The following is a 9516-nucleotide window of genomic DNA, read 5'->3' as shown; positions in this document are numbered from 1 at the left end:
ACTAGAATGGAACATAAGTAATGAAATCACATACTGATCTTGTCTTCTAATGATGCAACTGTGAATTTTGCAACTTGGCTAACTATTAACATTTTATCAATAGTATTTGTGTCAAGTTACATACCTTGCTTGTTGATATAACAAATACTAAAGATAATATAGTCTCATGGTTGTTTATCACTGATGCTTCACTAAAAACCAGAGCATTCACTATTTCATCTGGCTCTGATTAGAACATTTTCTTCTACAACTGAAAATTATTATTAATAAATATGTTTAATTTCAGATTCCTGTTTAATACAGCAAAAATACACAACATCAAGAATTTGGTACAATGTATTCAGTAAGTATATAGATATCTTACAGGTAAATCTTACAGGCTGTTCTTTTATATCTGCTATAAAATTTATGAGATTGATAGTCCTTATCTTCATTTTTAGTGTTTGTTTATATACCAAACCATAAAACTAAAACAAATCATTTTTTATTGAAAAACAAGTATGTTGATGATATTGATGACAACCGAGTCTTTGTCCTCTGTTTCTAGAGTATGTGATAATTGTATGTAATGGAAGTAATTTGCACATATACTTCAGATCAGTTATATATTCTATTATTTACAAATGGTTTGACACTTTTCCACTCTGATATATCTGAGAAATTATATAAAGTTCTTTTACAAGTATGGGGAAGGGAGACAAATCTTAGAAAAATTAATAACAATAACTTATTTATTTATTGGTATGAATCATTTTTAATTGTCTCAGTATAATGTGAAAGGAAACATGGTGGCAATAGATGTAATGTTAACTATGTCTTGGAATAATGCTGGTATGACAAAATAATTGAATTATATTATCAAAAATTGTGTTACAGTTATTCATTGATTTTCAATCACTCTTGATCTCTTGTCAATATGAAAAAGGAAAACAAAGAGATATTTTAGCATTAGCTTGAGTGCTCTCTAGATTATATGGACTTTATATCCTATATTTATTTGACCAAGAAGATTGTTGCATATGATCCTGAGAGCTGAAATATCACATTGATAAAGGCTGCAATACCCTTTGTCTTCAAAAATAGTCTACCACTTGGTTAGTTTGCATTGCTTCATATAAATCTTAACTATTTATCTACTGTACCTACATTTTAAAAGTAAAAATAAAAAGAGGCTATAGACTCTTATGAGGACATTTGCTTTTAAAAGAGAGCTCATAGTATTTTATTGCTAAAACGTGTCGGCTGGAGGACCTTGGGCCACTTATTTTCTCTCAGTCCTAGGAAGGAGGCAATGGCAAAAAACTTTTGGGGGGAAAAAACTTGCCATGAAAACTGCAGGGAATTTGTCAGGCAGTCTTCAAGAATCAGGCACAATTGAACAGAAGGGGGGGGGGCACCTTTATTCTACATACCAGCATGGCTAGCGGGATATTAACAGGTGGATAAAATTGCTGAAAGTTATGAATATTACCAGTAGCTATCAACCTTAACTCTCTTTTGCAGAGTCATACCATTACACAGATAATCTTTGATTTACAACATTCATTTAGCACTGAGCAGTTACAGCAGTATTGGAAAAAAATTACAACTGGTCTTCACACTTACAAGTCTTGCAGCATTACAACCTATAGTCATGTGACACATGGCAACTGATATGTACTGTATTTCTGAGGTTGCAGTGCCCCAAGATCATGTGATAATCCTTTTGACTTTCCCAGTAGGCTTCTGAGAAGTGAATCAATGTGAGAAGCTGAATTCACTTAACAACTGCCTAATTTATTTAATAACTGCAGTGATTCACTTAACTGTGGCAAAAAAGGTGTAAAATTGGGTGTGATTCATTTAATCACTTGTCATCAATCAAAATTCTGGTCCCAATTGTGTTCATAAGTCAAGAACTACCTGTTACTAAGTGTGTCCATTATTTGTGCACCTACTATACCATTGTTTTAATCTGTTCATTCCAGTTATCTATAATAACAGTGCAAAATACAGACACAGCTGATGCTCCATACCAGTCTTTTTTTCTCTTTCTTGTGGGTTTGCAAAAATATAAATGTATTTTAGGGAGTAATATCTGAGCCAAATATGAATTCTGTAGAAAGCAATTTTACATAACTATTTGGAGATTACTTATGGGAAAATAGAGAATAAAGGATAGAGTTCTTGATGAAGGCATAGTTATCACAGGAACCTCTGGATATTTTTTAATGTATTTATTCATATCCAGTTATTTAAAAGTGAAGTTTCAAAAGCAATCTATTTTTTAAGTCTATTTGTAATCTAAGAATGAAATTTTATGATGTCTTATTTTGATTGAAAATTTCTACATGTCTCTTCACCCATTTGTCTATTTCTTCCTATTATGTTCTGCTATTCCCCTCGACATGAAATCATAAACCCATAAAGCCTTCCTTTATCTAGTGACTTTCAGATAGTTTGAGCTACAGCTCACAATTCTATTGAATCTTGAGGCAGAAAGGAACTGCTATATATGTGCTGATGGCATCCTGATGTGCTGGTAGCACTTTTATCCTCAGAGAAGACATTACATCATTTGATATAACATTTTTATCAATCCTTTGCCATGGTCAAATCACTTTCTAGTTATATGTACTGTTAAGAATATATGTTTTGGTGCTTGTTGGATACTCGGGTTTTGTGGGAATGCTGGAGGAGTTCTTCAGTGATTTTGTGGGAAGTTCCTCTGTGCATCTTGCCAACTTCTGGACCTCAGAGGAGGGTGCAAGATGAGATTGGCTTTGAGTGGTCTTTTGTTCACACACATCTCAGAAGTCTCCTTGGTCTTAGAGCACAAGTAGAAGGAAATGAAGAATGAATGTGATCACACACATTTACATACTCCAGTTTGGGACTATAGAGAAATGAATAACCAGAGGGAACATAATCATAATTTAATATTATTTCTGAAAAGCAAATTCTTAACTATAAATATTGTTGTGTTGTCCCCCCCATTCCTTCCAATAGTTCTAAACATGGGCAACATATTGAAACTTCCACTCAGTTAAAAGGCCAGGACCTCTTAACCCTACAAAACTATACATGTGAAGAAATCAAATATTTGCTTTGGGTAGCAACAGATTTGAAAAACAGAATCAAATACAAAAAAGAGGTAATATGAATACTTTTGCTCTCATTTCTTTATGCTTTTTCTTCCCATATAAAATCTTGTAATTACAGTTATTAATGGGACTCCAGAAATTAGCAAAGTTTTAAAAACGCTTTAGTTTCTCTGTTAAAATGACATACTTATCATAATTTATATTTAGTATGTTATGGCTAATATATTCCAGCTAAAGACCTTGGGAATAAGTATCACTTATATCGCTTTGCATTATGTTATGCCCTTAAATGAAAGAAGGTAGTCTTAATCCCCCAATTAGTTTGGAACTGTAACTCCCAGCTTTCTTCATGCAAAACTTGAAAATACTTACCTGCTGAAAAGAAATATTTCATTTAAGAAATAAAGAAATATATCATTTAAGAAAGAAAGAGTCATATCCTTCATCTGAAAGTGATTCAACAGCAAAATATTATAAACTGATTTGATTCAAATAATCATTGTACATTTCAGTGTGTGATACATACTATCCTTTTTTCCCCTTTGTTTCAGTATTTACCTTTATTACAAGGTAAATCTTTAGCCATGATTTTTGAGAAAAGAAGCACAAGAACTAGATTATCTACAGAGACAGGTAAATATAAACTAAAATATTATGGCTATTATGGCTATTTTATTTATTTATTATTATTTATTTATTTATTTATTTATTTATTAGATTTGTATGCCACCCTTTGCCATCTTCTTGCTCCTGTTGCTCACAAAGTGTGCTTTCACTGGCAATTTGTGGGGCAGCTGTTAGCCATATGAGACCCTATTCCGCAGGTCTTACTAAGAAACTGCCAAGTGCAACCTGGGGAAGAAAAACCTCATGCAACCAGCAGCTACCTCATGAAGGGCCAGGGCAGGAATTCTTAGTAAGCAGTAGGAACAAGAAAACTGGTGAATGTCAACTAAGGCAGCAGGGGCCACAGAGTGCAGGGAGCCAAAAAGCCATAGACGGGGGAAGTTGAAGCATCCCTGCAGCCATTGAATAAACCCAAACCCCAAAACTTTACCCTTAGATTATCTACGGTTGACCTATCCAGATTCCTAAGAGGTCAGTAAGGGGCGAGTACAAGTGCACTAGAGTGCCTTCCGTCCCCTGTCCTATTGCTCTCCTATATCTCCTATACCTTTCTTCTATTCCTATATCTCTTCTTCTATTCTTTCATTGATATGTTCTATTACTATATCTTCTTTTCTATTTTTTCATAGATATATTTTACTATGAGTATCTCCTCTATAACCTTCATCATGTATTTTACTATATGTTTATATATATATATATACCCATTAAAACCCTCATTGTGTATTGGACAAAATAAAGTAATAAAATCAATAAATAAAATAAATAAATGGTCAGAAATATTGAAGTGGCTGTTGGACTTTTTTTAGTTCTATGCTAGTTTTCTTCCAAAATATTCCTGGAATTCAGGTAGCATCACTACAAAATAGCACGGAAATCATAAGCACTGCAGCCTAGTGACATCTGGAGATCATTAATTAGGGGAACTCTGGCAATATATTTCAGAAGCCATGGAGATAAAATTGGTCTTCAACAAAAGATTGAGAATGTCTATATTATCCTATATCCCTAGAAAAAGAACACGTTTTTTATTTTACAAAATAGAATTAATAGATACCAAGAATCACCAAGTCTGTCTGAAGCATTGATTTACATAGAATGTCTTATTGTTCTCTGCACCTTTATTATTGGAAGTATTTTAGGAATTGTAATAAACATATGGCTATCATATGTTGAGCACTATTACTAATAATGAATTTATCTCTTACTACCTTATAGGATATATATATATATAGCAATGCTTGTACTCCCATCTTATGGTGAGAATAAAGCAAATCTTAACACCTTAAAGAACACACACTTCAGTATACTATTGTCAAGGGAACAGGATAAGGAAACTGAATAGTCAGGATCATGACATAAGATTAGGAAAGTCCACATTCTAATGAGGATTGAACGATTCTTAGAGAAATGATTATATTGTTCCACAATTTCCATCTCCCATGTATATGTAACATGCAAACAAGTACTTTCACTGCAGAAAATTCATTTGATTGAAAGTGGTGCTATGTACATTCCAATATGGATTCCAAATTACCCTTTTTTCAATAAATCTGGATTGCTGCACAATACTAGAATTTGTGCATGGTTATACTTTTATAGATTACTTCTTTTAAAAAGCAAAGTTTTTTAAAACTTTGCTTTTTAAAAGAAGCTACTGAAATTCCACAGGGGAATTGGATTCTGTTTCCATAGATTTGCTTTGATTTTTTGGAGGAGCTCTGCAGCCTTTGGAAGGTGATTGTGCTTGTTACAATCTTTCAAGCAGAACAGACTCATTGTATCAAAGAATTTATGTGGTGTAGAAACTGCTGAACTATGTATGTATGTATCTATGTATGTATTCAGGATTTGCACTTCTTGGAGGACACCCATGTTTCCTAACATTACAAGATATACATCTGGGTATCAATGAAAGCATCTCCGACACAACACGGTTTGTAGAATATTCAGTGACTCTTCATTTTCTTGCATTTTTAGATAATGTAAATAAAAATTCAATGAATTTTATTCACAGATTAGATGTTTTTTTACCCCAAAAAATGAAGAAAAAAACCCTGATGCTTCAAGAGCATTGACAGCTTGAATCTAATGATAATAAAACTGTACTTCTGACTTTATAAGTAAGAAATAGCATCCTTCCTAAAACAAGGGCAAGGTGGAAGGTAAGATAGAGGTTGCTGTATTGCCAATATAGTTCACAATGCTGCCTAAAAAGTCTAAACATCCCCCCCTCAAAAAACCCCCAAATTTACCTGTGTGGCTATTTTTGTAGAGATCTGTGCAGGTTCGCCTGATGCACCAGTTGCGGCCCTATTTGGACCAGGAGTCATTGCTCACAGTCACTCATGCCCTCATCACCTCGAGGCTCGACTACTGTAGTGCTCTCTACATAGGGCTACCTTTAAAGAGTGTTCGGAAACTTCAGATCATGCAGAGTGCAGCTGTGAGAGCAATCATGGGCTTTCCTAAATATGCCCATGTTACACCAACACTCCGCAATCTGCATTGGTTGCCGATCAGTTTCCGGTCACAATTCAAAGTGTTGGTTATGACCTATAAAGCCCTTCATGGCATTGGACCGGAATATCTCCGGGACCACCTTCTGCCACACAAATCCCAAAGACCATTAGGAAGTTCGGCAAAAGTTCGGGGTTCAGGAGGTTGCTGGGAAGCCCCCCAGCCCGGCTGTGACCTTTTAAAACAGCCGGGCGGCTTCCCAGCAGCTTCCCGAAACCGAACGCCAAACCCGAACTTCTGCGTTCGGCGTTCGGAGGCTGCTGGGAAGCCCCGCCGCCCGGCTGTCACCTTTTAAAACAGCCTGGGGGCTTCTCGGCGGCCTCCCGAACGCCGAACCCGGGGGTTTTTTTTGGTTGCACGGATTAATTGACTTTACATTGTTTCCTATGGGAAACAATGTTTCGTCTTACGAACCTTTCGTCTTACGAACCTTCCCCTGGAACCAATTAGGTTCGTAAGACGAGGTATGACTGTATATATATTACCCCGACAAGATGGAGTGGCTGTGGGTTCTGCCTCCCAAGGACACCTCAACTCAATCTGTCCATCCATTACCCTGGTGAGGGGGAATTCTTGACTTCCTCAGACAGGGTCCACAACTTGGGTGTCTTCCTTGATCCACAGCTGACATTGGACCATCATCTTTTGGCTGTGGGGAGGGGGGCATTTGCCTGGTGCACCAGTTGCAGCCCTATCTGGACAGGGAGTCTCTACTCACAGCCACTCATGCCCTTATCTTCTTCAGGTTTGACTACTGCAATGCTCTCTACATGGGCCTATCTCTAAAGAGCGTTTGGAAACTATAAATTGTACAGAATGCAGCCTCGTGAGCAGTCACGGGCCTCCCAAGGTATGCCCATGTTTCTCCAGCACTCTGCGGGCTGCATTGGCTGCCAATTGGTTTCAGGATGTGTTGGTTATGAGCTATAAAGCCCTACATGGCATCAGACCAGATTACCTGCAGGACCGCCTCCTGCCGTATGAATCCCAGCATCCGGTTAGATCCCACAGAGTCGGCCTTCTCCAGATCAATTAGACAATGTCGCTTGGCGAGGCCTAGGAGAAGAGCCTTCTCTGTGGGGGAGGGGCGGTCCTCTGGAATCAGCTCCCCCCGGAGATTCATATTGTCCCCCCCTCCATGCCTTCCGCAAGAATCTGAAAACCTATTTATGCCGCCAGGCTTGGGGTCACTAGACCCTAGCCTCTGGCCAATGAGTATGTAGTATGTTTGTGATCTGAATCTGTTTTAGCTTTTTTAGAATGGTTTTAGATTAGTCATTTATACTAATTGGATTTCAAATGTCTTATTGTATATTGTTTTTTTATTTGTTGTGAGTCGCCCCGAGTCCACGGAGAGGAGCAGCATATAAGTCCAATAAATAAATAAATAAATAAAATAGTTAGCTTCATACATCCCTCCCTAAATAATGTTTAGTTTAATTATTTTACTTTAAATAATGTTATTGTATTATTTTGAATAAATTTGATATAGAATTTCAGCAACTATATATTTTTATGGTTTAATTCAGCCAATTTACATTGATACTGTGTATTTGTGTGCATCCCCTGCAACATAACTAGCACATAGACATGTAGCGCTACATATTTTAAAGTGTGTAAATGGTTAAAATTATTCAGGTAGAAGGAAAATTGGGAGATATTTTATTTTATTTATTTATTTGTAAAATTTATATGCTGCCCAACTCCACTTGGACTCTGGGGGCTTACAATGAAAACAACAATTAAAAGACAATTTAAAACGCTTTAATAACCTTTAAAAATGCATATCTCACAATCATTCATGGCTGAATCAATATACTAACCTAGAGGCTCCAGGCCTGCCGGAAAAGTCAGGTCTTAATGGTTTTCTGGAAGGCCAATAAGGTGGGGGTAGTATGGATCTCAGGAAGCAGTTGGTTCCAGAGCATTGGAGCCACCACAGAGAAGACCCTTTCCCATGACATTGTTTAGTAGACGGAACCTGGAGAAGGCTGACTCTTGGGCCCTTATTGGCCACTGGGAGGTGTGCAGTAGAAGAAGGTCCCATAGGTAATCTGATCCTAAGCCATGTAGGGCTTTAAAGATGATAACCAACACCTTGAATTGCGTTCGGAGACCAATTGAGAGCCAATGCAGCTCACAGAGAATTAGAGTAATGTGGGCGTATCTCGGTGCACCTACAATAGCTTGTGCAGCTGCATTTTGGACTAATTGAGTCTCCGAATGCTTTTCAAGACTAGCCCCATGTAGACCATATTGCAATAGTCAAGGCATGAGGTGATGAGGGCATGAATGACCATGTGAAGAGCCTCCTGATCTAGGTAGGGTCACAACTGGCACATTAGGTGAACCTGTGCAAAGGTCCCCCTAGTCACAGCTGAGGGATGTTGATCTTGTGTCCGCTGGGGATCTAGGAAGATGGCCAAGTTGCTAGCCTATTTGAGGGGGTTATTTCTTCCCCACCTCCAGCACCAAAGACAGACAGATGGTATAGTCCTTAGGGGCAGGATCCAGAGATAATTATTGGATTGATAATTTGCAAAAGCTTTATATTTTGTTTTCAATAGGGTACTGTCAACCATGACAGATGCAATCATGGCCAGAGTATATAAACATTGTGACCTAATCACACTGGCAGAAGAAGCCGTAATCCCAGTGATAAATGGCTTGTCTGATTTTGAACATCCTATCCAGATTTTAGCAGATTATCTTACACTTCAGGTAATAGTTTTCTATTCTTCGATTTAAACTATACTTTTAGCAATTTGTGCTCTTCTAAAAAGTTCAGTATATTTGAGTTTAAGAATATATGTAGGTCTATCCTAGAGAGTTAAGATTTGAACTGAAGTTAAGAAATCAATAGAAAAAAATATTTGTATCTCGGGGTTGAATTGTGGGACTTCTTAGTGTACTCTGAGCTTAGTGGTTTTGTTGCGGACATTTCATTACCAACTAGGTAACATCATCAATGCACAAGGACCCATAGTTAAGAAATTACTGATTCAATTCTTATTTCAGATTCAATCTCCCAGCAAGCTGCTGTTATACATTGCTCCCATATCTTGTACTTGGGCAATAATATTGATATATTTTATAGAGTCAACATAGGCTTCACTGGTCTCTTCTCCATCAAGAGGTTCCAGTTTCCACATCTTTTGGGATTCTGACAACCCCCTTTTATTACTGCATGTAGGGACAAATGACACAAAAAAGGACTTGAAAACAATATTGAGTTATTATGAGCAGCTAGGCAAGAAAGTTAAGGACTTAGGTGCACAAGTAGTTT

The 9516-nt window shown here is 37.1% G+C and overlaps 1 protein-coding gene across 2 annotated transcripts in view; it reads left to right on the top strand.

Annotated features, from left to right (window-relative positions):
• Positions 1-272: 272 nt before the first annotated feature.
• The window catches only part of OTC (ornithine transcarbamylase), a 67725-nt gene continuing 58481 nt past the window's right edge, over positions 273-9516 (top strand). The window contains exons 1-5 of one of the 2 annotated variants that reach the window (XM_070750572.1): positions 273-343; positions 2989-3133; positions 3635-3716; positions 5559-5646; positions 8798-8951. In XM_070750572.1, coding sequence (XP_070606673.1) covers positions 273-343; positions 2989-3133; positions 3635-3716; positions 5559-5646; positions 8798-8951 — 540 coding nt within the window. The remainder of the gene's footprint in view (positions 344-2988; positions 3134-3634; positions 3717-5558; positions 5647-8797; positions 8952-9516) is intronic. The other variant, XM_070750574.1, reaches the window with a different exon arrangement.

Source organism: Erythrolamprus reginae, chromosome 4 (assembly GCF_031021105.1).
Source record: "Erythrolamprus reginae isolate rEryReg1 chromosome 4, rEryReg1.hap1, whole genome shotgun sequence".
NCBI lineage: Eukaryota > Metazoa > Chordata > Lepidosauria > Squamata > Dipsadidae > Erythrolamprus > Erythrolamprus reginae.
The sequence above is the reverse complement of the archived record's forward strand: the minus strand, read 5'-3'. Positions and strand labels throughout refer to the sequence as shown.